At 43.7% G+C, this 20,196-nt stretch overlaps 3 protein-coding genes across 4 annotated transcripts in view; all 3 read right to left on the bottom strand.

Annotated features, from left to right (window-relative positions):
- LOC122784380 (NACHT, LRR and PYD domains-containing protein 3-like) overlaps positions 1–19,733 on the bottom strand; it is a 30,245-nt gene extending 10,512 nt beyond the window's left edge. The window contains exons 1-5 of the mRNA XM_044049632.1: positions 19,625–19,733; positions 9,305–9,433; positions 8,809–8,887; positions 2,044–4,118; positions 1,774–1,947 (exon numbers count right to left, since the gene is read on the bottom strand). Coding sequence (XP_043905567.1) covers positions 1,774–1,947; positions 2,044–4,118; positions 8,809–8,887; positions 9,305–9,433; positions 19,625–19,674 — 2,507 coding nt within the window. The 5' untranslated portion in view covers positions 19,675–19,733. The remainder of the gene's footprint in view (positions 1–1,773; positions 1,948–2,043; positions 4,119–8,808; positions 8,888–9,304; positions 9,434–19,624) is intronic.
- LOC122784333 (NACHT, LRR and PYD domains-containing protein 12-like) overlaps positions 1–20,196 on the bottom strand; it is a 100,622-nt gene that overhangs the window by 36,446 nt on the left and 43,980 nt on the right. The gene's annotated exons all lie outside the window — the stretch shown is intronic.
- LOC122784359 lies at positions 13,966–17,733 on the bottom strand. Of its 2 annotated transcripts, XR_006362166.1 has the most exons (5): positions 16,744–17,733; positions 15,663–16,244; positions 15,420–15,563; positions 15,009–15,251; positions 13,966–14,702 (listed from the first exon to the last, which is right to left on the bottom strand). XR_006362166.1 is itself a non-coding variant. In XM_044049603.1 (4 exons), exons 1-4 carry the CDS (start codon positions 17,032–17,034, stop codon positions 14,622–14,624), a joined length of 1,098 nt encoding a protein of 365 aa, XP_043905538.1. In that variant the 5' UTR covers positions 17,035–17,733; the 3' UTR covers positions 13,966–14,621. The 2 variants fall into 2 exon arrangements, 1 of the variants encoding a protein (XP_043905538.1); XM_044049603.1 differs by lacking the exon at positions 15,009–15,251.

Genomic DNA, 20,196 nt, shown 5'->3' with positions numbered 1-20,196 from the left:
GGTTAAGTGGATTTTTCTCTACAGAGTGTTGCATAGAATTGGCTTCCACGATACAATTATTAAAACCATACAGGCACTATATGACAAACCTACCACCAGGGTCAAGGTCAATGGATATTTGTCAAATAGTTTTACCCTAGAAAGGGGCACCAGACAGGGCTGTGCATGGTCACCACTGCTCTTCGCATTATATTTGGAACCACTAGCTCAGAACATCAGACAAACAGAAGATATTAAGGGAATCATTATTAAAGGGACGGAATATAAATTGGCCTGTTATGCAGACGATATTTTGATATACCTTGCACAACCAACTCACTCTCTGCCTAAATTGATGCAAGCATTTCAACAATATGGCCAATTATCTGGGTACAAAATCAACATGAGTAAAACCCAAATACTCTCATATAACTACTGCCCACCAAGAGAAATCAAAAGTAGCTACCCCTTGACATGGCAAACAGAGTCCTTTAAATACTTAGGCATCAACCTACCAAAAGATCTTACAAAATTATAGGAATATAACTATTCACCCATACATAAAAAAATAAAGGATGATATAGCAAGATGGAACTTAATTCCCTTCTTTAGCCTTAGTTCAAGAATTGACTCTATTAAAATGATCATATTGCCAAGAATTTTATATTTATTTCAAACATTGCCAATAGAGATTAACCAAAACCAATTTAACGAGTGGGACAAACTGCTATCCAGGTATATAGCAGTTCGCCTCAAAACCTTACAGCTGGTTAAACAAAAGGGAGGATGGGGCTTGCCTTATTTTAGATATTATTATTTTGCAGCGCAGATGAGAGCAGTGGTATGCTGGTGCAACCCGTCATATACAGCTCAATGGAAAAGCATTGAGGAAAAAATGCCCTCCATCCCCATACAGGCAATTTTAGCTGATAATAACTTGCAAACCCACATAAATAACATTGATAATCCATGGGTGGCGTGGACCCTTAAAGTATGGAAAATTATTATAAAAGAACATAAACTTGAAAATGATATTTTGGCTCTTAAATGGTGTGCTTATGATTCGGATTTTAGACCTAATAAATTGGATTCTAGATTTATGGACTGGATAGCTAACGGTATAACAGCCTTATGTAGAGTAATGAAAGATGGAAAGTTACTCAGTTTTGAAACGCTTAAAAGGACACATGTTTTAGAAAAACAAGACTTTTATAGATACCTGCAGTTACGGCATTACGTCAATACAAAGATGAAAAATCTAACAAAGATAAACACATGTCTAATTCAATTATTTACAAAAGCTATTAATAAAACTGTGTCAGGCTTATATAAGGGTCTGTCTAATTTGAAATCTCACTCTACTTCATATATTAAAATAAAATGGGAGAAGGAAGGAGGGATAAATATATCTGAGGAAGAATGGACAACAATTTGGAGGTATCAATGGAGATGTACCAGCTCACAGAAGTGGAGGGAATTTGGATGGAAAAGCTTGATTAGGTACTTTATTACACCTTCTCAGAAGTCTCACTATGATGATAATTCCCCTGTCTGCTGGAGGAACTGTGGAAATCTAACTTGTACATAGTTGCTAATGTGTGTTTTTCCTTTTTTCATTGTTTGTTTTTTTTGTCTAGGCATTTAGAGCAGACAACAGATGTGAGAATGTATGCATGTATGTTTTGCCGGATGTGAATGTCTGTTTCTGAATGTCAATAAAAAATTAATTATAAAAAAATAAAATAAAAAAATAATCAGAGTAGAATTGTCAATATAAATCAGCTGAGCACCAACCTGAGAGTCTCCAGAGAACAGTGAGGACTCTTCAGTCCATCACACAGCAGCTTCACTCCTGGATCCTGCAGGTCGTTGTTACTCAGGTCCACGTGTCTCAGACTAGAGGACACAGAGCTGAGGACTGAGGACAGAGCTTCACAGCTTCTCTCTGAGAGTTTACAGCCACTCAGTCTGAGGTAGAAAACAGTGATGAACAAAAGGTTAAACATGTTTGTCTTGTGCTCTTTAGAATATGTCTTATTAATATTTATATACTGATCCACGTACAGAGCTTTGGTGGAGACTTTGACCACCGGCAGCAGCTTCAGAAGAGCCATCTCTGAAGCAGAGTATTTCTTCAGGTCAAACTCTTCCAGATCTTTTCCTGGTGACAGTAAGATGAAGACCAGAGCTGACCACTGAGCAGGAGACAGTGTCTTTGTGGACAGGCGTCCTGATGTGAGGGACTCTTGGATCTCCTCCACAAGAGAACGATGGTTCAGTTCATTCAGACAATGGAACAGGTTGATGCTTCTCTCTGCTGACAGATTCTCACTGATCTTCTTCTTGATGTACTCAACTGTTTCCTGATTGGTCTGTGAACCACTTCCTGTTTGTGTCAGTAGACCTCTTAAGAGCTTCTGATTGGTCTCCAGTGAAAGACCCAGGAGGAAGCGGAGGGACAAGTCCAGGTGTCCATTTGGACTCAGTAAGGCCTCTTCCACAGCACTCTGGTGCAGATGATTCAGTTCAGGTTTGTTTGTTTGTATGGACCGCTGGCTCGTTGTTGGTTCTTCTGACAAGAGATTTGTTCCAGAGTTGATGAAGGTCAGATGAACATGAAGAGCAGCTAGAAACTCCTGAACACTCAGATGGACAAAGCAGAAGACCTTGTCCTGGTACAGGCCTCTCTCCTCTTTAAAGATCTGAGTGAAGACTCCTGAGTAAACTGAAGCTGCTGTGATATCGATGCCACACTCTGTCAGGTCTGATTCATAGAAGATCAGGTTTCCTTTCTGCAGCTGCTCAAAAGCCAGTTTCCCCAGAGACTCAATCATCTTCTTGTTCTCTGGACTCCAGTGTGGATCTGCCTCAACTCCTCCATCATATTTGACCTTCTTCACTTTGGACTGAACCACTAGGAAGTGGATGTACATCTCAGTCAGGGTCTTGGGCAGTTCTCCTCCATCTCTGGTTTTCAGCATGTTCTCCAGAACTGTTGCAGTGATCCAGCAGAAGACTGGGATGTGGCACATGATGTGGAGGCTTCGTGATGTCTGGATGTGGGAGATGATCCTCCTGGCCTGCTTCTCATCTCTGAACCTCTTCCTGAAGTAGTCCTCCTTCTGTGGGTCCGTGAACCCTCTGACCTCTGTCACCATGTCCACACAGTCAGGAGGGATCTGATTGGCTGCTGCAGGTCGCGTGGTTATCCAGAGGCGAGCAGAGGGAAGCAGTTTCCCCCTGATGAGGTTTGTCAGCAGCACGTCCACTGAGGTGGACGCTGTGATGTCAGTCAGGATCTCAGTGTTGTGGAAGTCCAGAGGAAGTCGACACTCGTCCAGACCATCAAAGATGAAGACCACCTTAAAGTCTTCAAACCTGCAGATTCCTGCTTCTTTGGTTTCAGTGAAGAAGTGATGGATGAGTTCCACCAAACTGAACTTCTTCTCTTTCAGCACATTCAGCTCTCTGAAGGTGAAGGGAAACATGAACTGTACGTCCTGGTTGCTTTTGTCTTCAGCCCAGTCCAGAGTGAACTTCTGTGTTAACACTGTTTTCCCAATGCCAGCCACGCCCTTTGTCATCACTCTTCTAATTGGTCCGCCTCTTCCAGCTGAGGCTTTAAAGATGTCTTCTTGTCTGATGGATGTTTCTGGTCTGTCTGATTTCCAGGAAGCTTTTTCAATCTGTCTGACCTCATGTTCTTCATTGACCTCTCCAGTCTCTCCCTCTGTGATGTAAAGCTCTGTGAAGATCTCATTCAGAAGGGTGGAGTTTCCTGCTTTAGCCACACCCTCAAACAAACACTGGAACTTCTTCTTCAGGTTTAATTTGAGTTCACGTCGACAAGCTGGAGCTCTGATTTCTGACAGAACACAAGAAAATAAATCAGTGAGTGGATCATTGAGAAAATAAGATGTTCTTCCTTTCACATTAAAAGTCCTCTTACTGTCAGCTAGCTTCTCCTGCTTCATCCTCCTTAAGAAGTCCTCTGTGATCTTCAGAAAGGCCTCTCTGCTGCTCCTCTGCTCCTCATCCTCCCTCTGACTCTCTGAGACTTCTGTGTGATCTGTATCCAGAACCTTGTGGATCTTCTTCAGCTCGTTCTTCACAAAGCAGATGATGTTCTCCTCCAGCAGCTGGAACAGAACATGTGAAGTTTAACCTCAGATGATCAGTGACAGAGTGAAGTCCTGCAGGTCCACAGAGCAGCATCCAGACTGTCAGGACCAGGAGCCTCATGTATAAAAGAGTGCGCAGCTTTCATACTAAAAGACGGCGTACGCACAACATTTATAAAATACGTACGCAAAGAAAATCTCAGATTAATAAAACTGTGCATATGCCAAGTCCTGCGCACCTTTTCTTTATACATCCCATCAAACGTGAAACTGAGCGGAGATGAATGAGGAACACACCACACCCACCCACAAATGAATATACAAATGACTCTAAAACGCCTTTGTCCTGAAGAAAAAGGACAACTGTGGCAGCAAAGAAAGAGGGAAATAAAAGAAAAAGAAGGAAAGTGCACGATCAACTTGTCAATTTATGATGTATAAATCTGTAAAAATAGATTATTTTGGTCGTTTTTTTTAGAATTAGTGAAAAACACAAAGGAACTAAATGTCAGGGTCACAGCGACTGCTCTCATATTAATATTGATGCTTAAAAAACTGGCTGTGCATTGATAGTTGATCCTGTGCATGTTTTTTTCTGGTGTAACATGTATGTTTCGACATGACTGATCCATGTGAGCTGAATTTACAGATTATTTCAACAATCTATAAGTGTCACACGTCATCATCTACACACATTACGCACAAAATACGCAGACAGAGTTCACGGAGTTACTCCATGTAACCATTCATTACTGTCACTGATTGTGTTGTGGATGCTGCGCCTTTCTCTTCCGATGAAAGGCTCAGCGGTGGCGGAATAACTTTTTCGTAGTTATTTCGTTATCGTGTGGATTAAAATGGGATAAAGAAAATGTTCTACTCAACGTTCAAGTCCCGTTTTCTTACAACAAATGAGTCTGTAACTTTATTTTGTGTTTAAAACATTATAGACTGACGTGTGTTCATGTGTTCATGTCAGCAGCTGTGTTTACATCACTGTGTTACATAAAGAAAATATTCATCTGTGGAAAATTAATTTCAGTAATTTGCTCAAAGTAAATAAGTGAGTCTCTCTCTCACACACACACACACACACACACACGCAGACACACAGGTCTGTAGTGTGTGTGTGTGTGCTCACAGGATCAGTTTCGTCTTCAGTGTCCTCTCTGATGTTATCCACATATGTTCAAACGTACGTGGTGTATCAGTATTGTTTGTCACAGAAAATTCATGTTTGTCACTGTAGACACATTAATAATATTATTTTCAAACACTGTGATAAGTTTCAGAGCTTAATATTGCAGCGTCTCCACCTGACAAGAGTTTGCGGAGCTCTCGGCAAATTCTCACGGCAGCTCGAGAGTTTGCGCTGCGATGCGCAAACTTCCACGCCAAGTACATTTTTATACATGCCGTCTGTGCGTGAAAGCAAGCGTACGCCGTCTTTTTGTGCGTACGCACGGTTTATACATGAGGCCCCAGGACTCTGCTTCAGTATTAACAGTAGTGTCAGTGTGCATTTGGACTATCTGGGTATCTCATAGGACTACTGGAATTAAGCTAAGTATCACTTCTGTAGGTCTTTCTTATTTGGTTGCTATCTCAATAATTGTATGTAGCTGGTTGCTTGACTTTTGTGACTTTTGACTTGTCTGTTTAATTAAGGTGAAAGTTTTGTAAAGATATTTTGTCTGCTAGGTCAAAGAGAGAGTTGTTATTGTTGCTGCTTTGACCTAGTTTCTATTGAGCCATCACCATCACCAGGTGAGAAGTTTCACTGGCAAAGGGGAGTGGCCAACACAGCTGTAACTAATCAGCCCCTAATCAGGGAGTGGCCACTCAGCTGCAACTAATCAGCACCTAATCAGGTGTCTTTTAAAAAGCAGCACTGACTCTTCAGACGAAGACTCAGGAAGACAAAGACAAAGGAGTCTAAACCGGAGTCTCAGGAAGACTCAGGAAGACAAAGACAAAGGAGTCTAAACCGGAGTCTCAGGAAGACTCAGGAAGACAAAGACAAAGGAGTCTAAACCGGAGTCTAACAAGGAGGCTAACGGGGCTAAGTACCTGTCTGCAAGTGTTTTCGACCTTTCACATATGTGTCTTTTTTCCATTCCTGTTTATGTCTCTTCTCATAGATACTACAAACCTCACAATCACTCACAGCATCACCGTAACCTGTCCTCACTTATCTATCCCACCCGCTCCACACACATCCAACACCTTGTCGCAGGGGGCCTGTGGAACTGCCAGTCAGCTACCCGCAAGACTGAGTTCATTTCCGGCTTTGCTACTGAGCAATGCCTGGACTTCCTTGCTCTCACTGAGACTTGGATAACACCCTCCAACACAGCCACCCCTGCAGCTCTCTCCTCCGCCCACTCCTTCTCCCACACACCCAGATCTACTGGAAGAGGTGGTGGGACAGGTCTGCTCATCAACCCCAACTGGACTTTCACTCTTTACCCACTGCCACACTTCTCTTCACAGTCGTTTGAATTTCATGCTGTAACTGTAACTCACCCAGTCAAACTAATCATTATTGTCATCTACCGTCCACCAGGCCCATTAGGACACTTCTTGGAGGAACTAGATGTCCTCCTCTCAAACGTCCCAGAAAATGGCCCACCACTTGTTCTTCTTGGTGACTTCAACATCCAGTCAGAGAAGTCATCCGATCTACTATTTCTACTTTCGTCTCTTTCTCTCTCACTTGCTCCTTCTCCACCAACTCACAAAGCTGGCAACCACCTTGACCTCATCTTCACCAGAAACTGCTCCACCTCCGACCTCACGGTAACTCCACTTCATGTCTCTGATCATTTCTTCATTTCCTACTCTCTCCCACTCTCCCAATCTGATGATCTCATCTCATCAGATACTGCACTTGTCCGTCGCAACATTCGCTCTCTCTCTCCCTCCTCTCTCTCCTCAACTGTTCTATCAGCACTTCCTTCAGCTGACTCCTTCTCCCTCATGCATCCCAACTCTGCCACAGACACATTCCTCTGTACTCTGTCCTCCTCTCTTGAATCTCTCTGTCCTCTTACTTCACGGCGGGTTCGTAAGTCCTCCCCAGCCCCGTGGTTGTCGGACTCAGTGCGTACTGAGAGAGCCACGATACGGGCAGCAGAAAGGAAATGGAGGAAATCAAAACTCCCTGACGACCTGCTTTCTTATCACTCTCTTCTCTCCACCCTCACTGCCTCTATCTCTGCAGCCAAACAATCTTTCTATCAGACTAAAATTCAATCCTCTTTCTCTAACCCCAAAAAACTTTTCTCGATCTTCTCTAACCTCCTTGATCCCCCCAACCCCCTCCTCCCTTCAACCAATTCACTTTGTCAACTACTTCACAAAGAAAGTAGATGACATTCGCTCTTCTTTCTCAACCCCACCTCCTGATCTCACCTCTCTACCAACCACTAATTCAGCTCCTTCTCTATCCTCTTTCACCCCTCTATCTCAGGATCAAGTTCTTTCCCTAATAACCTCTGCCCGCCCCACCTCCTGCCCCCTTGACCCTATCCCCTCTCACCTTCTTCAGTCAATTGCTTCTGATCTTCTGCCTTTCCTCACCCACCTCATTAACACATCTCTATCATCTGGTTGCTTTCCGGACTCTCTTAAAGAGGCCAGAGTGACCCCCCTCCTTAAAAAACCCACCCTTGACCCGTCTGAAGTAAATAACTACAGACCTGTCTCTCTTCTTCCTTTTCTCTCCAAAACTCTGGAGCGTGCTATCTTTAATCAACTCTCCTCCTACCTTCACCGGAACAACCTTCCAGGAAAGGGCTCTCCCACCACAGACCTAACCATCACCCTCGACAACTCTGTGGTAACTCCGTCTCATACCGCAAGGAACCTGGGTGTGACACTTGATGACCATCTCTCCCTCACTGCCAACATTGCTGCAACAGCTCGATCTTGCAGATACATGTTGTACAACATCAGAAGGATACGGCCTCTTCTAACCCAGAAGGCGGCACAGGTTCTGGTCCAGGCTCTTGTCATCTCACGCTTGGATTACTGCAACTCCCTCCTGGCTGGTCTCCCTGCGTGTGCCATACGACCCCTGCAAATCATCCAGAATGCAGCAGCTCGACTGGTCTTCAACTTACCAAAATTCTCCCACACTACACCTCTCCTCCGCTCCCTTCACTGGCTTCCTGTAGCTGCACGCATCCGCTTCAAGACTCTAGTGCTTGCGTTCCATGCTACAAACAGATCCGGTCCAGCCTACATCCAGGACATGATCAAAACCTACACCCCAGCCCGCCCACTTCGCTCTGCATCGGCAAACCGGCTCGCTGCCCCCTCACTGAGAGGATCGCAGAGGCATTTACAGAACTCGAGACTGTTCACTGTCCTCGCTCCCAAATGGTGGAACAAGCTCCCCATCGACATCCGGACAGCGGAAAGCCTCCACATCTTCCGCCGCCGACTAAAAACACATTTCTTCCGACTATACCTCGACTAAGACGATAACGACGACGACAAAAAAAAATAAAATAAAAAATATATATATATATATCGCACTTATGACTAGCACTTCATAGTTTGATTTACTTGAAGCTCTTACTTACTGCTCTTATTTGTACCCAAATGTTTAAATGCACTTATTGTAAGTCGCTTTGGATAAAAGCGTCTGCTAAATGACATGTAATGTAATAATGTAATGTGTCATGTTTGTACATTTACACACCTTAAATATGGAGTCCAGGTCTGCTCCATGCTGCTGGACAGACTGACCACTGAGAACCTCTGTCCTCTGCTGATCAACTCTGAGGAGAATAGATTCAGTGTCATTTACTCAACAATCATTTGTTTCTACGAGGTTTTCAATGTGCTGCACCTACGATTCTTCTTCAGCCAAGTTCACATGACATGAGTTTGACAGGTTGAAGACAAAAGTCCCTGAAGGACAGTCTCTAGTGTTTGTTATGTGTGAAGTCTCAAAGACACAATCAGAGAGGCTTGTCCATGAGTCCCTGACCAATCACGGACTCTGACTAGATTTACTGCTGGAAACGTATTCAGAGACGAGGACCGGCTGAAGACGTTTAGTGGAGACAGAAAAACAACATTGGTCCACCAAAGAGAAGAAGAGTGTTTTTCTGGATTAAACATGTTTTGGACTAGACAGGCTCTCCCTGGTGGAGAATCATGTAAGTGTGTGTTACTATGTGTGAAATTCTTACATCAGTTCACCATGTTTTTGTCCATCCTTGAAGTTAATAATATGATCTATAGACTGGTCACTCTTCATGGACACACAGCTGGGTCCAGGTTCAGGTCCAGCAGAGTCTGGTCCCTGTTGATGGATCGTCCTACAAACACAGGACATGACATGTAAATACAACATCTGCTGTGATTGATCTCATTAATGATCTACAGTATCAGGAGACACAAGGAAAACAGGTTTGTGTCAGAAATGGTTGAGTGTGACCCAGATGGTGTCAAACACTACACTGATTAACACATTTAAAGTGGACATATTATACCCTATTTCCCCCATTAAAATAGTTCCCTGGTGTCCTAATAAACATGTCAGTGACATGCTTTGGTCAAAATACCATAAGGATGAAGCATCATAGCAGTTCAATAACCCTGCTAAGCCCGCCCCTTTCAGAACGCTCGGTTTTCGTGCATGGTCCCTTTATATGCAAATGAGACACAGGCAAACACACACCCACTTCTTCCAGGGGGTTTCTGATTTGTCCTCTTTACAGCGCTTTACAGCTCTTGTTACGGGTCCCAGAGATGTGAGACCACATTAACAAATATATACCTGTGATAGCAGGTAAAGGAGAGAGACACATGAAGAGCAGGTTGTCGTTTTTCCCCTTAACAGGTTGTCTCTGAGAGCGGCAGCGGTTGCACACCCCTAACCATTCCCCGGGCAACTCTTGGGAAACAACGGTTCCGCCCTCCCCATCTCAATATTTGTGTTGCACCACCGAAATAATAAATCATTAAAAAACAATACTTTGCATAAAATAATTGCAATCATAAAAATAAAACAAAATTGTGGTTACCTATTTTAGGTGTGCCACACACTCCCCCACAACAAAAGTGGCTCCTGACACTTAAATCACCATCCAAATGGACGTCAATATAAAAAATATGCAATATACAAAAAATTCACAAATTATGTACATTATACCACATTTCACACCTCAAACATGTATGGACCTGATATCTGACTATATGTGACCTTTCAGTAACCATATAGAGGATAATTGAGGGGTAAATACGGACACTGAAGAAGGGGTGTGCTTTGAAATGATAGTGGAAACGGCTGTGAGTGCCAATAGGGGACGATGTAAGTATCTAGTGCATTCACTGTGGGGCGTGTCTGATATGTGGGATGGCCAAGTGATGAATAGGTGAACACTCGACCTGGCTGTCTTTGCCGAGTCGACCGTCGCAGTGGGATAGGTGAGCAGGGTTGAGAGGTCGCTGCCTGTGGGATCTCTGGCTCTGTGTCTGATTGAGGTGAGTTAACGATTGCTGGTATGTTATCCCCCTCCATCATCACTTCACCTGCCAGCAGTGTGGGAACTGTCCCTGGTACCGCTTGAGTCTCCATCCATGTCTGACCTCCTTCATAGACTCCAGCTGAATCAGGTAGATGTTCATCACTGTCTGGAGCCTCCACTACAGGCGTTTCTTGTGTTGATCCATCATGGACTCTGACAGGTTCCCTATAAGTCTGAACAGACCTTTCCTTGGGAGGCTTTGGTGCTTTCAATGCCGGGGTTCGGCTGTCTTGACTAACAGCTAGTTTCTCAGGGATAACGGCTGCTCTTGGCTCAGCCCATCTGGCTGGTATTCTCAACCAATAGCCACTGTCCGTCTCATCATCTGAACCAGAGGCCTCAGTGTCAGCCGTTTGATCTCTCTTGTCACTCACTCTCGCCTGTGTGTTCCCTGATCTGGCCCTTGTCTGTTTTGACCCCGGTTTCCGTTTGGTTGGCTGTTGTGGGAGTTCCACTGGCAGCTTATTGACCAGCAAAAGCAGATTCCGGTGTAGGGTCCTAACTCGTCCCTTGCCATCACCCTCTGGATAAATGATATACACTGGGTTATCTGCCACTTGTTCTCTCACCACATATGTCCTCTTCTCCCAGTAGGAGCGCAGTTTCCCGGGCCCTCCTCGCTCTCCGACGTTCCTAACCAACACTCGATCCCCAGGTTGTAGGATCACACCTCTCACTCTCTGGTCATAGTAAGACTTTCCCTTTGCACTGGAAGACAAGCTGTTATTGTTAGCAATCCGATAGGCCTCTGTCATCCTTTTACGCCATTTTTCCACATAACCTCTGTGAGTCTCTGATTCAATCTCCTCCGACAAGCCAAACAAGAGGTCTACCGGGAGGCGAGGGTGTCGACCAAAAAGCAGGAAGTGAGGTGCATAACCGGTGGACTCATGACGAGTGCAGTTATACGCATGCACAATCTGTGCAAGATGTTCTTTCCACACCTCCTTCTCCTTATCTGTCAGGGTACGCAACATCTGTAACAATGTACGGTTAAACCGCTCTGCTGGGTTACCTTGGGGGTGATAGGGAGACGTTCGAGAGTGACCTACTCCTGCAAGCTGTCCAAGTGTTCGGAAAAGTTCATTCTCAAACTCTCGTCCCTGATCATGATGGAGTTTGTTGGGGAACCCAAAGCGAGGTACAAAGTCATTGTATATGCGCTCGGCTGCTGTCCTTCCTGACTTGTTTTTGGTCGGGTAAGCCTGGGCGAATCTTGTGAAATGGTCGACTACCACCAAAATGTACTCGTAGCCCCCTTTGCTCTTTTCAAGATGCAGGTAATCTATACAAACAAGCTCAAGGGGTGAGTTGGACTTTAGGCTACTCATGGGTGCACGCACCTGAAATGTGGGTTTTTTCTGTAGTATACAACAGCATTTCTTAGTGACATACTCCTCAATAAATCTTTTCATATGGGGCCAGTAAAATCTTTCTCTGGCAAGGTGGAGTACCCTCTCCATGCCCATATGCCCCATATCATCATGAAGGTGTTTCAGGACAAGCAACTGGTATTTAAGGGGTAGGACTAATTGTTTTCTCTCTGGTGTTCGTCGATACAAAATTCCACCTTCAAGGTGCAGCCGGTCCCACTCGCGAAGGAGCTTACAAGCAGATCCCTTTACAGACCTCCTGATGTCATCTGTGAGTCTGATGTTAGACTCCTTGAGCCTTATGATCTCTCCAATTGTGGGGTCTTCTTTTTGGTCCTGCACCAATTCATCATGTGTAATTCCCTGCAGGGGTGCGCGAGGCTGTGGTATAATATCAAGGGAGGAAACAACAAGAGCAGCCACCCAGGCCACATCCTTTCTCTGGGCTGCCTGACTTCCCTCCCAAGCTGCGCTTACCACCTCCTGCGACAACTCCTTTGTACAGGTCACCATGTAGTTGTCGATGTCAAGGGGAACTCGGGACAAAGTATCGGCATCCGTGTTCACTCTCCCAGGTCTATACTTGATGTTGAACCGAAAGTCAGATAATTCCCCCACCCAGCGGTGACCAACTGCATTGAGTTTTGCTGTGCTCATAATGTATGTCAGTGGGTTATTGTCAGTATAGATTGTGAAGTGTGGAGCGTAAAAGAGATAGTCCCTGAATTTCTCACACACTGCCCATTTGAGAGCAAGGAACTCTAACTTTCCGCTATGCAAATGATAGTTCTTTTCTGCAGAAGTTAGCGTTCTTGACCCAAACCCAATGATTCGCAACTTTCCATCTTGTTGTTGGTATAGGACGGCACCAAGGCCTAGCTCTGACGCATCAGTATGCAGGACAAATGGTAGGTCAAAGGCTAGAACTGGGGGGTGCGTTAACATTTCAATCAATCTCTCAAGTACACTCTGGTGCGCAGAAGTCCACACTATAGGTTCCCTGGATGACAGCTGGGGTCCCTTGACCCTCCTCTGCTGGGACTGGCCTTGTTTTGGCAAGGATTTCCCTTGGAGAAACTCATATAGCGGTTTAGCTATTTTTGAAAAGTCCTGTATGTATGACCGGTAGTAGCTGAGGAAGCCAAGAACCCTTCTCAGATCACCTACTGTTTGCGGGGCTTTAGCCTTCAGTGCAAACACAGCCTCTAGATCTTTAGGATCAACTTGAACACCATCAGCGGACACAAGTCGACCAACGTAGCGAACTTCCTTCTTGAACATTTCACACTTCTCTGGCCGGAGCTTTATTCCTTGACACTGCAGAGCTTGAAGCACCTTACGTACCACCTCTACATGATCCTTGAAAGATTGTGAGTAGCAGAGAATGTCGTCCAGGTATGGTATGCAGCACTCATCTCTGAGCGAACTCAACATCTCCTCCATACTTCTCTGGAACAGGGTTTATACAGAGATTCTTAAGTTGAACTTACTACCTTTTTACTACCTTTTTACTACCATCACAATAGTTTTTACTACCAGCACGACTTCAAGCTTCAACTGTAGCAGCTTAAAGTAAATATATATATATATGTATATGTATATATATATATATATATATATATACACACACACATACATACATATATACAGAGAACCAGAGAGAAAGAGAAAGGGGGAGAGAGAGAGGCTTTGAAGGTGTATGTGAGTGTTTGTGTTAGGGCCAGCGAGAGAGCTACATTGAAGTAAGAGGGAACTCTAACATAGGAGTTGGATTAATCAAGATGTCCCAACCAGCCTTGGTCCATAGGTTTTACTTAATGTCAAAAAGTAACAGTTCCATGACAATTAGAAGACAGACTGGACCTTTAGAATGAACAGCTATACTGTACATTGGAATCTGAAACAAAATGGTTAAATTAGGGCCTCAAAAAAATGGCAATAAAGTGCAACTTTACACTGTAATAGTATTTTATTAACAAACAACTTAATAACTTCAACACTGGACACAAAAAAAAATTGCAGTTACAAGTGCCTCAGCTGTGTGGCTTTTTCTTCTATCATTTTTTCCACTTGGAGAAGGTCTGCTTTTTTGTCCCTGTGTCTTCTACGAAGAGAGTTGGATTTTGTGATGAGCTCAGCCATCTTTGTTCCTGCCTTTCCCTCAGCCATCTCTGCATACTTGTCGGCATCATTTTCAAGTGAATGGCACACGCTATTGAGTACCTGCCGCTGGTTCCGAAGGTCCTCAAGCTCTTTCTTTGCTGCTTTCCTCTTCAGCTCTTGTGTAGCGCTCTCCTTTTTTTTCCGCTCACTATCAAGGTATAGCCTGTATTGTGACCTCGCTGAAGCAGCAGAGGCCAGGAGCTCCTTGGTCAAAGGAACTTTAAGAACGCCACCACAAACAGCTACCTTATCACAGATTAACCTGAGGGCTTCGAGAGATTCATCACAGAGGTTGCCCGTTTCTACCTCTTTATTCACCGAGAAGCCTCTCTCCACTGTGGCCTGTCCATGGGAAAGGAGGAGAGCACTTTGGCAGAACTTTAGCAGGTCAGGATGGGACGTACAGAGTTTAGAGTGGAGAAAGACATCGAGACGCTGCCTCAGGGGTTGGAAGGAAACAAACTCATCTTCTCTGCCCACGACAGAGAGAAAGGATGTGAATTGTTGAATGATGACATCACCTGCAACATTGACAGGTACAAATTAAGATATATTCATTACATTAACACATTCCAGTCAACTGCTTTATCATCCATTCAACAAAAGTACATAGAGTACATCACAGATACACAACAGTATCTAAAGCATTGGTTCTCAACCTGGGGGGCACGGAAGTCCTGCCTAAATTACAAATTGATCATTGACACTTTTTTTTACACCTCTTAGATTAAAAAGGCAGAAAACCACAAATGAGATTTCTAGCACAAGACCTCAATCAATTTGAATAACCTATCCACTTCTACTGTCCCTATACAATATTTTCTTACCAGCTGCAATGCCACCTGCCAGCTGCTGCCCCTGGATGAAAGTCTGTACCAATGCCTTCATCTGTACGATGCACCACTCTGGATCTTTGACCATCTTTGTGGGATCTGCCTAACAATGGGGAATTTCAATGGGGACTTTTCCTGCAGTTTCTTTATGATCCTAATCAGACACTGCAAACACTCTTTTCTCAGGCTGAGTACAGATAGTTCCCCTATCTTGGTTCCTGGTTTGCCCAGGAGTGCCTATCAAGAAACATTAAGAAACATATAGTCGATGCTTTCTTTGAAAGGATATGTTTACATAATACTAATGATAATATTAATACTGAACAAACTGTATTTGCTAGTTGATTTGTGCAGGCATCATAATTCACAAATTCAACTCACAAAACAAATAAACACTGAAAATACCTTGATGGCAGATTCAGCCCCCAAGCCTATGTCTACCCTTTTGAGGGAGACCCAGTTCTTCTCCTCAGAGATGTCCAAAATAATGAGCTGCAGGGGGCTTTGGTCCTGTAGGAGCTCCCTTTTAATGAACCGCCTCAGTAAACTCTGATGATGATAACAAGCAGATAGTTACCCAGCCATTCAATCAATTAATACAGGTTTACTTTCAAAATAATTAATCAAAATCTTTATAGTGATACTTACCAACAGAAGCTCAGTTAAATCTTTTGCCAAAAAAGGCAACACTGGCTCATCTGTTTGGTATTTCTGAAGAAATGGGTTAAAACTTCTCGCAATGGCGAGGAAAAATTGAAGCTTTGGGATTAAGAGTGGATCGCCTAGTGCTGCCAGGATGAGGTCATAAGAGGCCGTGTTCGGTTTTTGGACCTTCTTCGCCTCAGCAGCATCAACATACTTCCGAATCATGGGCCAAACTTCCAGGAATCTCTCTGCAACCGGCACATTTTCGACCCATCTGTGGCCGCAGAAAGAGAGGGGAAAGCAGGATGATCCAGTGATGTTGGTGTAGTCCTCTCTTCGGGCAGGAACGTTGTGGAAGAGAAAATGGAGCGCACGCAGGAGTTTGTCAATTTGCCAGGCTGTGAAGCCTGCCTTCATGGCATTGTGGAGGGTGTGCAGTCCACAGCTCCCAACCATCAGGACTTGAGCACCTCCGTACAGCTCAGCATGCTCCTTTTGAAGGAAATCCAGGAGTCTAAAGTTGACATTAGGGCCATCCATTCCTATTGAGAGAAGCTCCCTCATGTTGAGTTGTGCAACACATTCCTGTGAATTATCACACAGAAGAAAGTTTGATTAAATAACATTTAAACCACATTCAATATACAGACAGTAATACTGTATATCCTTCAAATTAAACATTTAGCTTTACTATCCTAAAGTAAAACACAAGTCAGGTGTTGGAATACATTTGACAGTCATAGATATTAGGCCTATATCAAGGACTGCTTTGCCAAAGTTAGATCATTGGTTCTCCAAATGTGGCTCACTGTAAACAAAATCCCAATAATGTAGATCTGACTTTATCTGAGCCATGCTCAACCTTCAGATTGAGCATAACAGCTTGGCTATAATACTTTTAATTATAGACACTATTCCAATATTGTGTTACAGAAATTCAAAGATAGGCTAAATAATAATAAATAATAATAATAATTTATTAATAATAATAATAATAATAATAAATACAATTATCAAATATCCATGAAAAAGTTAAATTGTAAACATGTAACCAATAAGTGTAAGTATAAGAAAATAAACTTACTTTGATGTGCCGCAACAGATCGTCAGCTCTTCCATGTCCCAGGAACTGTGAGCCAAAATATCTGGACTGTACACAACCATTTTCCAAAAAACGAATGTGTATATCCATTTGTTTTTTCTTTGATGACTGGTTGAGGCTCTCATCAAACATCAGGATGTACGGTCCAGCATGATTGATGGCCTCAACCAGTTGCTTCTTGAAATAGGGGGCAATGCCAAATTTGATTATGTAACCGGTCTTGTCCTTGGCCAACGCGAACGATTTTGCGATTTGGGAGTCCGGGAACATCATGCAGAAGAGCTCTCCTATGTTATCGTTCGACTTGAACGAGTGGTGTTTTACTGCTAAATCTACTTTTTACTACTTTATACTGGCTTTAATTTGGCCTAATTTAATTTACTGCCTTTTACTACCTTTTAAAACCCCGCGGCAGCCGTGTGGAAGGCTGCAGGTGCGTTGGACAGACTGAATGGGATCCTCACCCACTCATAAAGCCCCCAGGGTGTGATGAAGGCTGTGAGGTGGCGTGAACCTTCAGCTACAAAACCCTGGTGGTAGGCCTTACCCTGATCGAGGATGCTGAACCAAGAATATCCACCCAAGGTGTCCAGCAGGTCCTGGTGTCTGTCTGGTACTGTTTTCTGATTCAGCAGCCGATAGTCTAAACAAAGGCGCAGGGTACCATCTTTCTTTCGCACACACACCACCGGGGCAGAGGAGGATGACTTTGACTTAACTATCCATCCCCTCACAAGAAGATCCTGAACATATTCTTTGACCTCTTTCAAGAGCGGTTTTGGTATGGAAGTGTACGCCCTCTGCACAGGGATGTCATCTTTTAAATTTATCACCATTTGCAGGCTAGGGTTACACCCAATATCATCTCCATCTCTCGCAAATGCCTTAGACTCCTCAAATAACATCCTCTTCACAAGCTCTTGGTGCTGTGCCAATCTCAGCTACATCGGGCGATAGGCGGGGTACACCCTGGACAGTTTGCCAGTCCATCGCAGGGCCACACACAGATAGAGACAAACAACCATTCACTCTCACACTCACTCCTATGGTCAATTTGGAGTGTCCAATTTACCTATCGCCACATTGCATGTTTTTGGACTGTGGGAGGAAGCCGGAGTACCCGGAGAGAACCCACGCACACACGGGGAGAACATGCAAACTCCATGCAGAAAGGCCCTCCATGCAGAAAGGCCCTTGTTCCAACCGGGGCTCGAACCCGGGTCTTCTCGCTGCAAGGCGAGAGTGCTAACCACTACACCACCGTGTGGCCCAAAACAAGACAGATAACGAGATATTTTTTTACAGACAAGAACTTAATACTGACAGAAAGATACACAAACAGCAACAGAAAGACTGACAAGTACAACACAGCACGGACAGGATAACAAGACAGACAGACGTGGCTCTAAAAAGTGCCTTTGGTTTGCGTTTTAGAAACGATGCTTCAAGGAGGGAACACGTCATTGATCATTACTGTAAAGAGTAAAGGGCTAATCACACTCTCTTGAGGGGTCCCATTCTCTACTTAATCCAGTTGTACACCCTTCCTCTTATACCCATCTTGCACAGCTTTATTAATAATCCTTCCTTCCACATCATATCATATGCTTTCTCAATATCAAAAAACACTGCCACTACTGCTTCTTTATTTGCCTGTGCCTTTCTTATCTCTGTCTCTAGCCTTATCACTGCATCCATTGTGTTTCTTCCTTTTCTAAAACCACTTTGATCATTTGCCAGCATTTCTGGTTTTTCAAGATCATATGTTAATCTTTCTGTTATCATCCTTTCCATTATTTTGCACAGATTTGATGTTAAGGCTATTGGCCTGTAACTAGTGGGTTGTGTGGGATCCTTACTGGGTGTTCTTTTGGGGACCACTACTGCTTCTTTCCAGGCACCTTGTTGTACAATAGCAGCAACTTTAATAATGCTCTCTCCCTTAGTTGTTTTAGCATTATATTGCATATCTTATCTTTCCCTGGGGAGGTTGGTCTTGATTTATTTATTGCCCTCGTCATTTCTGCCAGAGTAAATGGTTCGTCAGTTGCTTCTCCTGTTTCTTCCCTCCTGTCTAGCACACCTGGATACTGATTCATTGTTTTCTCTCTCCTCCTCCCCTCTTCTGATAGATTTTCAATGCCATGTACTCTTGCCAATGACTTTGCCATCATTTCTGTCTTATCCCTGTTAGAAATTGCAGTCTCCTCCCCACACATCATGACCGGATAATCCCATACCTTTCTATCTCCCCCATCTTTTTTATCATTCCCCATACTTCACCACCTTCGAGCGGGCCCGCCAGAACCTCCTTCGGCAGTCCAAATCCTACAAGGCTGCCGCGGATCGCAAGAGGACCCCTGCCCCACACTATCACAGTGGCCCACCAACACGCACAACACACACATAAACAATACAGACACGTACAACACACACGTAAACAACACAGACACGTACAACACCAACACGCACAACACACACGTAAACAACACAGACACATTGGAGCATTTCCATGTGTTTCTTTTTTCCATCCAATTGAATTGAAACTATGTTTTATACCATATTAAAAAAAATCAAAAGCTAATTAAAGTAGAGGAAAATACAGTAATTGTAATAAATGATGAGTAGCAATAATATGTCATAATAGTTTTATTTAATGATTTACAGTGAGTAAACACTATAATAAATATAAGTACTAAACATAAGGTTTTATGTTAATACAACTTGATATGTTTAGTTTCAACTTGTGTAAAAACTAAAGTGGTATAGGGCAACAGGTTGCCACACGATTTGCGAGTAAAGTCAACTAATTCGGGTTAAGAGTGTATGATGTTCTCTTGTTGTCAGTGCATGAGTCTCTTACTTTGTCTCTGAGGCTCCAGGTTCATGACTGAACTTTAAAGGTGTTTCCATAGACTGGTCACTCTTCACAGACAGACCGCTGGGTCCTGGAGACTCTGCTCTGTCCTCGTCTTCCTCCACACAACCACTCATCTGCTGGACTTCAGTCATTCTGAGACACACACACACACACACAGGTTGATCACAGATTTACTGATGCAGAAATTTAGAAGATGTGTGTCTCTACCTCATCTCCCTCTTGTCCTTTCTCTCCCCCCTTTCTGTCCCCCATTTTCCTTTCACCCCAACCGAGGCAGATGACCGCACATCTCTGAGTCTGGTTCTGTCAGAGATTTCTTCTTCTGTTAAGAGGGAGTTTTTTCTCTCCACTGATGCCTAGTGTTTGCTCATTGTGTGAAGTGTTGTGTTTCTCTGCTCTCCTTGATGTTGTCTATGTACAGACCTGAGATCATGTATGTTAAGATTTGGCGCTATACAAATAAAATTCAATTGAATAAACCGTCCCAATATACAGATTTACAGAGAATAACTTGTTTTCTATTGTAAAGTGTAAACCTCATATATAAAAAGCAC

The sequence above is a fragment of the Solea senegalensis genome, linkage group LG17, assembly GCF_019176455.1.
Source record: "Solea senegalensis isolate Sse05_10M linkage group LG17, IFAPA_SoseM_1, whole genome shotgun sequence".
NCBI lineage: Eukaryota > Metazoa > Chordata > Actinopteri > Pleuronectiformes > Soleidae > Solea > Solea senegalensis.
Note: the sequence above shows the minus strand (reverse complement) of the source record. Positions and strands in the feature narration are given on the sequence as shown.